This window comes from Eretmochelys imbricata, chromosome 1 (assembly GCF_965152235.1).
Source record: "Eretmochelys imbricata isolate rEreImb1 chromosome 1, rEreImb1.hap1, whole genome shotgun sequence".
Classification (NCBI taxonomy): domain Eukaryota; kingdom Metazoa; phylum Chordata; order Testudines; family Cheloniidae; genus Eretmochelys; species Eretmochelys imbricata.
The window spans coordinates 273,696,883-273,713,039 of NC_135572.1; the positions used below are offsets into that span (position 1 = coordinate 273,696,883).

At 39.7% G+C, this 16,157-nt stretch overlaps 1 protein-coding gene across 5 annotated transcripts in view; it reads left to right on the plus strand.

The window, feature by feature from the left end:
* BLTP3B (bridge-like lipid transfer protein family member 3B) overlaps positions 1-16,157 on the plus strand; it is a 79,889-nt gene that overhangs the window by 33,709 nt on the left and 30,023 nt on the right. For 4 of the 5 annotated variants that reach the window (XM_077831772.1, XM_077831794.1, XM_077831802.1 and 1 more), the window contains 6 exons: positions 1,078-1,116; positions 5,392-5,483; positions 11,226-11,415; positions 13,167-13,307; positions 13,993-14,163; positions 15,505-15,685. In XM_077831772.1, the coding sequence (XP_077687898.1) occupies positions 1,078-1,116; positions 5,392-5,483; positions 11,226-11,415; positions 13,167-13,307; positions 13,993-14,163; positions 15,505-15,685 (814 nt within the window). Of the gene's footprint in view, positions 1-1,077; positions 1,117-5,319; positions 5,484-11,225; positions 11,416-13,166; positions 13,308-13,992; positions 14,164-15,504; positions 15,686-16,157 lie in introns of all 5 variants that reach the window. The other variant, XM_077831785.1, reaches the window with a different exon arrangement.

Consider the following 16,157-nt stretch of genomic DNA (forward strand, 5'->3'; position numbering starts at 1 on the left):
AGAGAAAGCTACTGGAGTTTCCTTTGGCTATGTCATACCATCTGCTTTAATTATTCTTTTGTGTGTTACAGTAGAACCCCAGTTACAAACACTTTGGGAATGGTTGTTGTTCATAATTCTGAAATGTTCGTAACTCTGAAGGAAATGTTATGGTTGTTGGTTCAAAAAGTTACAACTGAACATTGACTTAATACAGCTTAGAAACTTTTCTATGCAGAAGAAAAATGCTGCTTTTAACCATATAATTTAAATGAAACAAGCACAAACAGTTTCCTTACTTTGTCAAATCTTTTTTTTAAACTTTCTCTTTATTTTTTAGTAGTTTATGTTTAACACAGTGCTGTGTGCTGTATCATATTTGCTTTTTATTGCATACTTCTGGTTTCCAATCAGGAGTGTGGTTGACGAGTCAGTTCGTAACTCTTGTATTTGTAAATCTGAGGTTCTACTGTACTTTTTCTGCCACTTTCTTTCATGTGGTATCACCTTTTTTCTTTTATGCTTTCCCATCCCTCAGAGGCCATATATTATGGTGACATACTCTGCCTGAAAACTAGACAGAACTCTCTCTGGAGCCCGTGGACAATGCTCCTTCAGTCTCTCTTGCTAGGAAGTGATGTGATACACAACACTACTACTATCCTGTCTCCCAGACCATGCTAGAATGGGAAATAGAGAAAGCAAGCTATCGTGATTTATGTCGTAACATAGCAAATGTGGGGTTTTGTTTTGTTTTTAATGAAGAAATGTGAAAAACTGTTGGACTTTTCTTATGTCTGGCAACACAGAGTTAGAGACAGATTAATTTTTTCGGTCTTTTTTCCTTTCTGCCACCAGTAGCTCCTAAGCTACCTTTCCTTTTGGCCACATGACTTTGTGTGTTATATGATGTATATTTCTCACATAAAATAATTTATTATTTGTACTAGCTTCAAAAGATCACATGCAAGTCCAGCAGTTCAGTGTAAATTTTATTTTTATATCTAGAAAATAAAATTGAGAAACGGATATTTTGATTACTACGTATTTTCTTCGATGTTTGTTTGATTTGCTTTAGCATAATGTTTTATCTTTCAGATACCATGGACAAAATTGAAAACTCATCCAATCAGTCTGGTAAGTTCTGAAATCAACCCAAAAAGTGTATATATATAAAAGAAGTTTCCAGAAATGACATTCATTATATCACTCTGAAGCCTAAAATGTCTGAGTCATTGTGGAGTGATGGAAACAGCTACAATCATAGTCGAGAACTTCTTTTGTTCAGCACAGCACCAGGTTGAATCATTACTGGGTTCTGTGGTCTTTTACTGTCCAGTTTTTAAGTTCTCAGCCACACATCTCTCCCAATATAACACAACTCATATACAAATAAACACAGCCATCAACAGAACAACACAACCAGCATCCACAATAACCTCAGACATCACTCTTAACACTAGAATGCCTGTTGAGTCAGTGTGAAGTGAGGGAAACAGCTATAAGCATGGTTAAGAATGTTTAGAATATCACCAGTTATAAATTATCACTGGAATTTGTGGTTTGTTATAATCCAATTTTTAAGTTTTCAGCCATTTCCAGGTTTTTTTACACATGACTTTGCAAATAATACCTGTCATGTGGTATATGTACCCCACGCAGGCTCAGCAGTCAAAGGGTTAATGGTACTGCCAGCCAGTGTTGATTGGTAGCCTCACAGCAGCTGGGAGAATAACAGGTCTGGGAAGCAGAAGGGCATGGGGCTACTGGAGGAGTGAGCAGGTTGGAGAAAGGAACTCCTGTCAGCAGACTGCTGAAGAGCAGCTTAGAGACAGCACTCCAAGAAGACATGAACAAACTAACAGTTGAAGAGCCTGCAGAGGCCCAGGGGAAGGTAGTAAGGAGCTCAGACCACTGTCAGCGTCTGTGAACCCTAGTCCTGCTTGTCTGACTTGAGGGCCCTGAGCTGGAACCCAGTGGAGTGGCTGGGTTCTCCTACCAACCCCCTGACGGACCTGAGATCAGAGAGCGTTTTCCAGATTCTGGGGTAGCCAGAATATCCTGACAGCCCCACTGAGCTGAGTGAGCTGGAGCTATGCCCTGGTTGGCCTGGAGGGGCACTGTTGCGTTGACGCACCGACTCACAATACTCTTTTGATAGCATTGGCTTTCAGATAGTAGTTGTAAATACATTCCTTTTTAAAAAAGTTTTACGGTTTCCTTGAGGTTAATTAGAAATAATTTAAACCTTAGCTTGTGTGTACATTGTGTCCTTTGATTACCAGCAGATGGAGATGAGAAAACATTCTGGTGACTGTATCCCTATCCTATAAAGATGAGGGTCTCTAGGTTGTTGCTTGAGTCCCATTAGAAAAACTGTTTTTCTGTAATTTCTAATTATTTCAGCTTTACCTGAAAGATGGATATTTGTCTTCTAGTCTCATTGCAAGATCCTGCCTCCTTCTTGTCTGACTTTATTCTCTAAGGCCCTTTCCACACTACGACTGTAACCTAGCCCTGGTACTCAGTGACAGCATGGTTGTCCCCCGACCCAGTTGCAACACAGTTAAAACATGTCCAAGGCTTTAGCCTGGTTTTTAGTTGTAGACAGAACCCAACAAAATTAGGAGATGCATAGAACTGGATGGCTGCCATTTTTCAGTTCTCCATCTCTTTTCTTAGAAGCCTCTCAGGAGAGGTTGGAGAAGCCAGAAGTAGCTGACAGTCACTGGTTCTCATTATTCCGTTTCCATTTGAGTTTATTAATAGAGATACTTCTTCATTACTTGTATAAGTTGCCTGCAAACAGATTTAATGAATCGGAATTGGTAGGAAAGTTAATAATTCAATGATAGAATGTATCGGGAATTCACTGGTTCTTCTAGAAAGCAATGTATTCACCAGGATGGGACACTTCAGGCTGTTGGCTGAATTCTGCCCTCAATTACATCACCACAACCTCATTATCTTTGGCACATGTGTGTATTTGAGCGCGAGTGTCACTGAGCAAGGCTCCTCTCTTGCTCTCTCCCCGCAGAAACTGCACAGACTCCTGCGGTTGTACCTTCACCGTGTCCTTTTATTTTAATTTCCCGCCATCCTTTTCACAACAATCCCTGTGCAACAGTATATCTACAATGTTAACCTAGCTTTTGGCCCTCTCACCAGGGCCTGAGGGAAACAGGTATCCCTATTTTGAGCCTCTGTGTGGCTAGGCTTGGCTAGCTGTGTTCCTCCCTCTCCCCTCTTGCACTTCCTTCTTGTGCCTCTTCTTGTCAGCTGTGGGCTTATGGGGTAATTGACTCAGCCGGGCAGCCTGATTGACTATTTACCCCTTCATTTTTTTCCAGGGGAACTAATTAATATCTAAGTGATCAGAAAGCAGGCTCACCTGTTTGCATCCTGCACTCTGTCACAGCAAGGTTGAGCTTAAATAGCCTTCATTTAGTTGGCATACTCTGTATACGTGATTTAGGTAGCTTGAGTATTTAGTGGTGCGCTTGCCAGAACTCAATTGTCTTTTGTTAAAAACTAAGGCTTTCAGGAAATCAGTCTTTTAATATGGTGGCAAATGTTTTAAGTGCCTTTGCTCATAATTAAATTGGCCTTTCTATTTGTACTTGTTAAGCAAAATAATGTCAAGGAGGACTCTTGCACAGACTCTATGTAGTAGTTTTCTGTACTAAAATAAAAACGATTATCAGCCCTTTTAGTGGGGAAAGGGGAGGAATCAGGCATCTATTTGAGAGAGCCCACAGTCAAGCTCTATTTGCATTACAGTAGCCCAATCAAGTCTGGGCTCAATTGTGCTGTGTACTATACAGGCATATAGTAAAATGCAGTCCCTGTTCCAAAGATCTTATTGCCTTATTTTAAGAAAAGGCCTAAGAAATTAGTGAAACAAACAGAAGGGGCAGGGAGGCTGAGTTAGGTAAATATGTTTTTACTTTTTTCATAAAAGAATTGTGTGTGCATTAGGAGTGTCTTTAGTTTTTGTGGGTTTTTTGTTGTTGTTCATTGAGCTAGGTGAGCAATTAGCTGTAGTTTCAGCTCACCATATCAGCTAGCAGCACACTGTAGACATCATAGTAAATGAGTCTTAAGAAGGAATCAGGTAATAAGTTTATGAATTTTTGGGGAGGAGGGTAGGCATTCCAGGTGTAATGGGCATTATGGGAAAAAAGTGCAAAGGTGTTTGTGAGAGAACTGGACAAGTGGGAGATAGAAGCTGGCATAAGTGTGAAGGCAATGGCTGATTGAGATAACTGAGCCATTCGGTACAACAAGGCAAAATTGTGAAGGAACCTGAAGGTAAGGGCAAGATGTTTATATTTGTGGTTGAAGTGGCAAGCAAGTGGAGAGACTTATAATGGGTGTGGTGATGTCAGAACGATGGGCCAAGAATATAATCTAAGCAGCAAAGTTTTCAATTGACTTGAGAGGAGGCAAAGTTACAGTAGCCCAGGCAGGAGGGAAAAAGGTTGCAGGAGCCAAGTTTTAAAAATAGGGATTCTCCTTAGCCGTTATTATAAATTTAAACCATGACCATTTTTAATATGAGCGGGCAAAGAGACTGTTTCTGCATTTAGATGGTCTCTTCCTGGGAATAACACATTGTGGGTTTTTTTTTTAATCATTTGTTAAATTATTTGGCAAGGTGCAGTTGTGCTTTTAATTATATCCTTCAATATCAATGGGATTGAGTGCCTCATACCTTTAGTCTCCTTTTTGAGAAGTCCAGCCTCAATAATGAAAAATAATGGCAAATATGACTGTTAATCTTAAATATTTTTTTCTCAAAAACTACACATTATAGCAAATCTATTGAAGATTCACCTCTGTAAATTTTCTTGAAGATACAAAATGTTTTAAAGATATCAACAAAATGTCTAGCGGCCACTGATGCATTTCAACAAAAGACCAGTTTCAAACACTTTCCAGTAAAAATGTCTGAAAAGAAAAACACACAATAGAGAAAATTCAAAGGGCATAAAAGCTAATATTATGTGAACCTTCACACTGAAAGACTACTGTATAGAGAAAATCAAATTCTTCCTCATTTTATACTCATTCAGAATTCAGCCTTTGAGAAATATACTACAGTGTGATGAATAGAATATTTCCTTGACTAGAAGTCAAGAAGTATACAAAGTTTATATATGACTGTGAAAATCTAGGAGAGTTGAAAAAAATGATATCTGATATAAGCACTGTATAACCAAATGTCCAAAAATGTAAATGGTTATGTATTCTATTTAAGGTTTTCTAATAAAATGCTATTGTCAGAGAATATTTATGAAAGATTTTTACTTAATGTTCTTACTTCTTTTTAATTAATAGATAACTTAGATATCTCAAAATCTAGTGCAGTAAATTGAAATTTGTACCAAATTTCTTCATGTATTTTTCAAGTCCCTGGATAAAGTAATAATGGAAATGAGTACTTGTGAAGAACCACGTGCCCCTAATGGACCATCACCTATAGCGACTGCATCAGGACAGAGGTCAGTTGTAGTTTTTAAATATTGACATGCACTTGATACAAAATATTTAAAATTATCGGATCTGTTCTCATGAAGCAGCTCAGGTTGGAGGATTTATGTGCATCCGAAAGCAGGTTAGATCCATTAGTCTAAAGGTAAAGTATAACAACCTTTAAAAATATAGGGTCAGGGCCTGCTTGCTCAGCACGCCTAAAATTAGGCCACTTATTTAGGTGATTTAATATAGGTTTAGATGTATAATGTTAGGCACCCAAGCTTGAAAATTTACCCTAAATATATATTGCATTTTCTAGTTCATAGGATTGTTTAATCCACATAATGCATTTTAGGGTGGAGGAATAAATCCCAAATACCATAAGAAGAACATACTTTTGGATAGGCCCAAGGCAAAATAGCTTTAATTATTCAGAAAACGGATATACTGCTTTCAAAATACTAACTTTTGTCTAATAGACAGCATTAAAGACCAGATTCTCAGATGGTGTGAATGTTCATAGTTCAGTTTTCTTCAGTGACTACATCAGCTGAATCTGACCTAAGAGATTTGACGTATAACCCAGTCTGACTAAAATATCAGATAATTGTTGGGACAGGGAGCCCCAGACTTGTGGTCTCATAATTTCTAAATCTGCCTGAAAGAGGAGACTGTAGTAGAGCTCATGGAAGTATTCCTTGAGTCTTCATGTTAATATGGCACCATAACAAGGTAAAATAGGGACGATAATATTTGTGGTGTCTAAGCTGCATAGGCAGTTATATTAAGCAGAAAATGTCTTGACTACACAAGGGTGTAGTACAGGGTCTAATCTGAAAATGTTCTGACTGCTGAACATAATTTGAAAAGGGTCAACCAGATGAAAGTGTTAGAAAATCAGTTAAAAGCTAGAACTAGTTAGATCCTGTGAGTACATTCAAATAAAGAAAAATTGAATAACCGTCTGTGAACCCAGCCTATTTGATTTTGACACTGAAGATTCAATCCATGCAAACAATAACGGATGTGAAGGGCAGGAACTTAATTGGGACTCTTCCACATCTGTGACAGAACCATTGCAACTGCCAGGAAAAGAGCCGTACATTTTGAGAGCAACAGAATATTAATTTACTCCAACGTGAGTCCAATTACTCAGAGTCACAGATCCATAGATTTTAAGGCCAGAAGGAACCATTATGGTTGTGATGGTTTCCCCCTGGGGTGCCACCTGGAACTGGGGTACTGCTGAGCCCTCTGATCCACCAGCCTGGGCTCCCTCTCACACTGTGCTGCTGTGACAAGCTGCAGACCCGCTCCCGGTCCTACACTTCCACCAGCATTCACACGGGCAGGGACACACCCAGCTGCAGTTACATTCAGGCTTTCTGACCAGCCACTGCCTGAACCAACAACAGAGAGGTTACAGTCAAGATAATCACCAGCTTCCCAGGCGTGCACCCCTTTCTGGAGTATAAGCCCAAAATTATACCGTCTTGCTCGGCACAGGGAACTGTACAGCGTAAACTCCGAGAGTTCATTCCTCCCTCAGTGTGGAGACGAAATGCAACAGCCCCTTGAGCTAAGATTCCCACGCACTTCACTAATCTAAACCAGTAAGTTTGGAAAGCATAAAATAAGTTTATTAATTACAAAAGATAAATTTTAAGTGATTATAAGTGATAGCAAAGAGATCAAAGCAGATTACCTAGTAAATAAACAAAAATGCAAACTAAGCTTAAGATACTAAAAAGATAGGATAAGAATTAGCAAATTCTCACCCTTGCTGATGATACAAGCAGTCTGGCAGATTCTCAAGGTACAAGCTGCTCTTGCTTTGCAGCTTGGAATCCCCAGGTTTTTCATACACAGGCTAGAAATTCCTTTAGCTGGGTCCAGCACTTCCCCCAGTTCAGTCTTTTTACTTAGGAGCTTCTCTTAGGTGTTCTGTTGTGGGGGAATGAAGAACAACAGGTGATGTCACTCCTTGCCTTATATAGCTTTAGCGTATAGCAGGAACCCTTTGTCCCAAACTCAGTTTGTGGAAAAACACTGACATCCCAAGATGGAGTTCACAGACATGTGGCTGGTCACATGCACTGGCATAACTTGCAGAGTCATAGCAGCCATTACTTACAGGTTGTCTGGGATGTTTACAGGAAGGTTAAGTTCCCCGAGGATCCATTCTCTTTGCTGTTGGCCCATCAGCACTGTCTGGCTTCTTCATTGTTGTACCAGAAAGGCTAGTTGTGGGTGTCACCCAGAATAAGCATATTTGAAATACAGTTACATAGTCAATATTCCTAACTTTAGATACAAAAATTATACATGCATACAAATAGGATAATCATATTCAGCAAATCATAACTTTTCCAATGACATCTCAGATAACCTATCTTGTACAAAATGCATAATAATTATGCCATAATCATATCATATAATAACATCACTGTGAAGAATATGGGGTGCAGTGTCACAATGATCATCTACTCTGACCTCCTGTATCCCACTAGCCTTAACATTTCATAATTAGGAAGAATCTGGGAAAGATAAAATAGTCCTTCATATATGAAAATGTGGAAGCCATAGTTTTGTATCTTAGCAAATTCATGTGACGCCAAAGAGGGAAACATCTCTGTTTTGGGACATCCTATCTGCTTCCCATTTGCTCAGTAAATAGAATATCACTGTCAGGAATCAGGGTCTGTAGCAGAGTCAGTCTTTGGGCAACCTAATGAAAGCTGCTGGGCTATAGTAGGCTGCCTAACTGGCTACACTACCTGATTGGTTGGAAGAGTCAGCAGACCAGCTCTTAAGTCCAACAGCAACCGCAGTTCAGCAGCTGCTCAAAGCATTCGCCCATGGCTGAGATAGTTCCTGCTCCTGCCTTGTTCACAGTGCTGATCCTGCCTTGGACCCAGCCCTGCCTCATTCCAGGTAACCTGGTACTGATCTTCGGCTCCAATCCTGACCTGTGACTACAGGTCTGACTCTGCTTCTGATCCTGAGCTGCTAACTCCAGCTCTGACCCTGGACTATGATTCCTGGCTACCGATGCCTGCGGGAACCACTTGGCCCAATGCCTGCTCTAACCACTAGGCATGACCACCCATGTCCTGGTTACTGACGGTTTGCGCAGCCCCAACACATACAATAAGAGAACTAGAGTTTATACCAGGGGTGGGCAAACTTTTTGGCCTGAGGGCCACATGTGGGTATGGAAATTGTATGGCTGGCCATGAATGCTCATGAAATTGGGGGTTGGGGTGCAGGAGGGGTGAGGGCTTCGGCTGGGGGTGTAGGCTTTGAGGTGGGTGCAGAAATGAGGAGTTCAATGTGTCGGTGGGGGTCTGAGCTGGGGCAGGGGGTTGGGGTGTGGGGGGGGATGAGGGCTGTGGCTTGGGGTGCAGGCTCTGGGGTGGGGCTGGGTATAAGGGTTTGGGGTGCAAGAGGGTGCTCCAGGCTGGGACGAAGGGGTTTGGAGGGCAGGAGGGGGGTCAGGGCTGGGGCAGGGGGTTGGGGCGTGGGATGGGGGTTGGGGTGCAGGCTCCAGGTGGTGCTTACCTCAAGCAGCTCCCAGAAGCAGCGGCATGTCTCCCCTCCAGCTCCTACGTGGAAGCGCAGCTAGGCAGCTCTGCACTCTGCCCCGTCCGCAGGTGCCACCCCTGTAACTCCCATTGGCCGTGGTTCCCAGCCAATGGGAGCTGCCAGGGCCACGCTTGGGGCGGGGGCAGTGTGCCGAGCCCCTTGGCTGCTCCTACATGTAGGAGCTGGAGCGGGGACATGCCACTACTTCTGGGAGCTGCACGGAGCCACAGTATGTGCAGAGCGGGGCAAGCCCCCGACCCCGCTCCCCAACTGGAGAGCCAGAGTGGGGCAAGCTTGCGCCCCGGCAGGATCTTAAGGGCCGGATTAAAATGTCTGAAGGGCCGTATGTGGCCCCCAGGCCGTAGTTTGCCCACCCCTGTCTTATACAATGTGTGTGGATTCTTCAAAAGTCAATATCTCTATGGTGGAGATAGTGGGAGCCCTATAGACATTGCAAGCCCAAGTTGCTGCCCTACAGGCATAGAATGCAGTCCTGCAAGCTCAAGCCTTGGAGCCTTCAGCTCTTACCTCTGCTCCCCACATGACCGTTCCCCTGCATGACAAGTTTAAAGATGATTGCAACAAATTTTGTGGGTTCCTAAATCAGTGTCAGTTCCTATTTCTGCTATGCCCGTAGTCCTACACTACTGACCATGACTGAGTGGGGTTATCAGCTTTCTTACTGGGGAGGCCCTGGCTCGGACATCTCCACTCCAGGGACAATTTGTGGCTTCATTCAAGCTATTGCAATGGCTTTTGATGACCCAAGTGGCAAGCTCCACAGCTCCCATTGGTTGGGAACTGCGGGCAATGAGAGCTGCAGGGGCGGAGGCAGGATGCAGAGCCTCCTAGCTGCAGCTCCACCTAGGAGCAGCAGGGACATGTCGCCACTTGTGGGGAGCTGCCCCACATGACCACTGCACGGATCTGGCACTCTGAGCCCCCTCCTACACCCAAACTCCCTCCCAGAGCCCACACCCCCTCCCTTACCCCAGCCCTGAGCCCCCTCCCACACCCGACTCCATCCCTCTTAGTTAACCAGAATGTTTTACTTACTGGCACCCCCCATTCTCCCAACATGCTGGATAACAAAGCTTTTACTGTATATATAGGTATAATTGTGGTCCCAGTCATTTAATTGGATCTGTTTATGTCAACCCCTTTAGGGTATGGCTACACTGCACCTAAGAGTGGGCCTCCCAGCCTGGGTTGGCAGACTTGTTTGAACGGAACTCACCTTAGGGTGCTAACACAAGTCTGTGGACCTGGGTTGGGAGGCTCGCTCCCAGAAGCATTAGACATATCCTTAGAGAGCTGGCTCACCTTGACACAGGATTTGCCTGCATCAGTCTGGTTGCAGGGCTGGGACCTACATTAATAACCCTTATAGGTTCTATTTACTATTTAGAGCACGGTAAAAGAATAAAAGGCTGCAAACTACTTTAACTGTCTAAGCTGACTGAAAGCTTTTGTATTTAAAAGGAAAAATGGTGAAAAGTAAATTGGATTTTTAAAATTCTTTAACTTTTAGTAATGCAAGGCATTATTCATAACACAAATAAGAAAATTTCCTTTAAAAACAAGTTTTAACCAAAATGTCCCTTTAATCTTGAAATTCAGCTGCTTGAGTATATGCACTTAACCATTTTTGGATATCTTTTTATTTTATTTTATTTTTTTAAAGCACAGTTTGCCTATATTATACCTTCCCATCCTCACCTCACACAAAAAAGCATAATATTTAAAAGTAATTATAGCTTTAATAAGCTTTGTTGTACAGATAAATATTAGCAAGGCTAATATGCTATTGTGGTGTTATTAATAATGTTAATTCATTTGACATTAATTTTTCCTTAAATATACATAAGTAGATGCTAGGTTGGTGAATAATGCTGAAGACTACTGTAACATTTAAAATGGAAACTTGCATGTGTTACGCTTGATTGAAGTTCAACTGCATGAAAAATTGTTTAGTCGTTAATTTTAAATTAGGAACATACAATAGAGATTATACTTTATTACAAATTTTTCAGTTAAATATATTTAATGAAAATTTATGAATGGGATGGGGTGTACTACAAGTTTGTATTGTATGGTGTGTTTCATGTCTTATTGCTTAATAAGTATCACTTTATGCACTAACATTAGATCTGTAATTTAAATCTTGGCATTTCACTTTCCAGTGAATATGGCTTTGCTGAAAAAGTGGTAGAAGGAATTTCTGTTTCTGTGAACTCCATTATAATCCGGATTGGAGCGAAAGCTTTTAATGCTTCATTTGAACTTTCCCAGTTGAGAATATATAGTGTAAATGCAACCTGGGAACATGGTGATCTAAGATTTACTCGAATACAAGAATCTCAGCATGGAGAGGTAAAGAATACTTTTTGCTATTTGCTTTTGTCAACTTTATAGTAAGGAAGGTAATTAAATTGTGACTTTATGATTTTAAACAATCAAAGGAATGTGCCCTGGGTGTGGCTGGAGGACTTGTGCACTCCAGCTAGTTTCAGCTGTTCCCAGTTGCCCCCAGGGCTGTGGGCAACAATTGTAAACTAGAGCAGCCTGGAGGGTTGTTTATAGAAGAGTGGAATCTGTCAGTGAAGGTAGTGAATATGAGATGTGGGGGTGTACTAAAGAAAGATCTCTTACTTGGACATTTCCTTGCTTTTAAGGATTTGCGTGGGTGAATGTTCTCCTTAAGCAACCTTAACTCATTTCTAACCAAGTTATTTCTTTGTTGGAATTTACTAGTATACTGTACTCTTAATAGTCAAATTAAACCATTCCAATATATCCTAATTGCTAGTGCAAGTAGCAAGGTATTTTAATTTTTAAAAATTATAAAAGTACTAGATTAATGGATACCCTTCTTTTGTTTTCTGCCCAGTACCCAAAATAATAATGTGCAATTGAGCTCAAAGTTAGACTAAGAGTAGCACGTTTATATTGAAAAATGATTTTCTCTAACATATGTTTGGTTATAAGTCAGGTGGACTTCATATTTTGAACTTTGACCTTATTGTTTTATTTAGAATTGGTTACTCCCAGCCAAAAAACTTTCAGCCAGAGTTAAAGTGACTGATGTCTATCATTTACGTAAGGGCAGAAACCCAAAGTGAACATAGTAATGATCTTAAAAACCCAACAAATGTTATCTGAGAAGATCAAAATTAGTCATCCAGACAAATCTTAACTCCCCCTTTTTACTCTTAATCCAGTGTACCTCTTGTAGCTTATATGTAAATTAATGACCTGTTAATGAGAGTTTGTATCTATAACTGTGGATTTTTGAAATCCACGTTATTTGCTTAAAATGTATGTTGAGCTGAGGAATTCTTTAGTACATGGCTTTTGTTGTGTATATACACATGTACACTATTTTATAATCCTAGCTTGTAGACTACCTAATTTTTAGTCTAGGATTAAGAGGTTCATAACCCTGAATAGGTTTTGAATGTGTCATTCCTAAGTCTCTCAGTATGACAACAGCACTTTTACATTTAAATCCCTTATGCTTATGGGGAATTTTGCTGAACAAAATTACTTGTATTTAAGCAATGAAAATGCCTGTCTATTCCATTTGCTCTATGTGGTCTTAAAGAAGGTAGGATTAGTTTTCTGCATCTTCAGCTGACTCCTTGCCTGTTGTATCCCTCATCAACTCAGAGTTATACGCTCAGTGGGATCCATAATGTTTGTAGTAATTCTCTTTAATTAAAAAAAAGTCTGCCATCAAACCTCTCCGCTTCCCCGAACTAACCAACAGCACTAGAATTGAACATTTTGAGGCTATTTGAGGAGTCCAGTCCACAGAAGAAACCAGCATAAGACCTTTAAAAAAAAACTAAATGCAATCGAAGTGAATTAACAGACTTTATAATTAAATTCACTATGAAAAATATAAAAAAATCCCTGATCTTAGAAGTGACTGTGTTGGTGGGTGCAAGGGAGTACCGGTGCAGAGTCAGTTGAAGGGTCAGAGCTTTAATTACCAACAGTTTTAGTCGGAGTATGCAAATGGAACATGCCTTTTCTGCTGCTACTAAAACTCCATAAAACTTTCTTATTCTTAATGGCAAATAAATTGGCATATTAAATTAACAGGCTTTGTTTTGTTTTAGGTGTTAACTTTTAAAGAGATCAACTGGCAAATGATCAGAATAGAAGCGGATGCAATCCAGAGTTCTCAGCATGAAATCATGAGTGCTCCAGTTCGACTGATTACTAACCAATCAAAAATCAGGGTTACACTTAAAAGAAGGGTAAATTTGAAAACTTGTGAATCTGTGATATATTTATAAATTCTTTCATTTGTTTTTGTATTTGACATTTATTTTTACAAAGCACTTTGTGTAGATAAGCACACAACAGAGATTCTGCACTTGGACTACATAAAATGTGGCACTCTGTAAATTTAAGATATTTCATTTTATTTTCTGAGGAAGCATCATCATAAATAGACTAGTTTACCAAGTTGTGATTACAGTAGTTAGACCTATGCAATGGACAAGAAATAGAGCAGGCAAAATGTGAAGACCACGGGGTTATATAGGTTTAGCTAATGGTCTAATTTGGCCTGTATTGCCTTTATTTGTGATGATGTGTAATGAGGAAAGAATTCAGCTTTACTTCTCAGGGTTTAGGTTGAGTTTGCAGGGTTAGCACTTAGAAAACAGCATCTTTTTATTTGTAAATTGAGCATATTTGATATGAAAATCCTTGAGAGACAAACATAGAACTTCATAATACTATTTTACAGTCATTTTTACTTAGTAGGCAAATCACACTTAAAAAGAAATATTAATGTAATCTTATGGAAAAAGTGTCACATTTCTTGTGTACCACGTCCTTTGCATTTTAACTTATTTCTTTTCAAATACCCATTTCTTACATCAAATGCAATATTCCCATTTAAATTTTTAAAATTCATTTTCATTTATTTAACAGTTAAAGGATTGCAATGTAGTGGCATCAAAACTGGTTCTAATACTAGATGATTTGCTGTGGGTTTTAACTGATTCCCAGTTGAAAGCTATGGTACAATATGCCAAATCTCTTAGTGAAGCAATAGAGAAATCAACTGAACAAAGAAAAAGTTTGGCTTCTGAACCCACACAGGTAAGCTAATTGGTTGTCATAGTAAAGTTTTTAGTAAATACAGGTACTCTAAAACAGCATAATAAACAATTAGTTGGTTTAATTTATTTTGGAGAGCTCTTAGGTTATTCATTTTTGATCAAGAGGGTCAGATTTTGCATCTTAAATCATACTAAAAGTTATCGTAAGATTGGTCAATTCTGAGTATCATGACAAGGAAGTAAATTCTATTTATTAAATCATATATATGGAATATTTAAACATCTGTATTTATTTCAACAGTTGACTAAATGTGGTGTATAGTGTTGCATTTACAATGGGAACCATTTTCTGCTTTTGAATTCCAAAATATGTTTAAAGAGAGACTTACACACTAGAGCAAATTTTGAGCGAGAGGGAGGATACTTACACAAAATTTAGAAGTACTGGTACACACTGGTATTTCCCTTTAGTGTTACTGAAAAATTATGTTTTAATACAAGCTTTTCCTCTAACAACCTAGCCTCTCTTGTTTGAACTTGGAGTGAAATCATAAGTCTATATTTGATATCATAATCTATTACCGTGGAAGTGATAATGATGTCACAAATAGAATATCGTATTATGCTGAAAACCTCCACATCCTCTAAAATACATAGCAAGACAGGCTAGCTGGGCTTTGGAATCTTTTTTCCTCCTTTTGCTGTCCATGAAGAAGCACAGATACTTCCCTAACACCACTACTGTGGTCTGAGGTTGAAGTACTCAGAGTGTCCCTCAGTGAATAATAATGACCAGTGAATCTGCATACTGACAAATCCACTTTCACACTCTTCCATGCAACCTTACTGCACGGAAATGTAGCAGGCTGGCACAGGGATGAGTTGGGGAACACTCTCTGTACACCAACTGTATAAATCATTTATCACCCTCTCTCAACATCATACAGCAGAAATCCTGCTGAGTTGGGGGACCTTCCCAAACAGAGTAAGATTTGGCCGATCAGATGTGACTGCAAAATCAAGTAGTAGTAGATGTACTTGCTCAAGGGAGCAAGCTCTCAAGCATAAGTAGCACTGATAAGTGGTAGACGTGATAAGAAAAAAGACATGAAAAGATGTTACTATGAAGGCTGATTAAATGAAGTTGCCGGCGTTGAGTACTTGCAGGAAGTGCAGTAATTAGGGGTGAGATTTTCCAAGGCACATAAAACAGTTGGGCATCTATCTCCCATTGACTTTCAGAGGGAGTTGGGAACCTAACTGCTACTTGTGCCTGTGAAAATCTCCCCCTAGAATTGTTTTTACATTTCAGTGTTAAAATGTTTGAAGTTCATGCTCTAAGGAAAAGTTTCTCTAAAGTTATGTGACTTAATTTTTTCAGAGTTCCACCCCTGTACCAACCCCTCAGCAAGTGAAAGCACACCAGGCTTCAGCAGCACCTGATCAAAATGATGCAATTGTAAAACTGTTCAGTGATTTTGATGTTAAGGAAACTTCTCATCACTTAGTAATTTCTCATTTGGACCTGCATATTTGTGATGATATTCACTCTAAAGAAAAAGGTAACAAAAATTTCCTTTTCCAAAATTGTTTTAATATCCTCAAACTTATTGTAAATTAGAAGAGAGATTGAGAAGTCTATTAATGTTTGTATAGTCTCTCTTAAATGACCAGAATAAAACTATATACAAATGTACATTCAAACAGCCACATGGTCATTTTTTTCTATTGTATAGCAGGCTGCTTTATATTTAATGGACATAGAAGAGATTAATAGTAATTAAAGAACCAGGATTTTTCAAAAGTATTGCCTTGATAGTAGCACCAGATTTACCAGCTACAAATTTATAGGCCTTATCTTAGGCATTGGGAGCCCATCCTGGCCATTTAGGCCAGGATACACTAATGCAAAGTTATTTTTGTGATACCTCACTTTTTGATCCAATACTTTTCACCGTGGTGATTCACTGTAATGAAAAAGTGAAAATTTACTGATGTAGGTCAGGCATCTACATTGCTAAATATTGCTTTCTT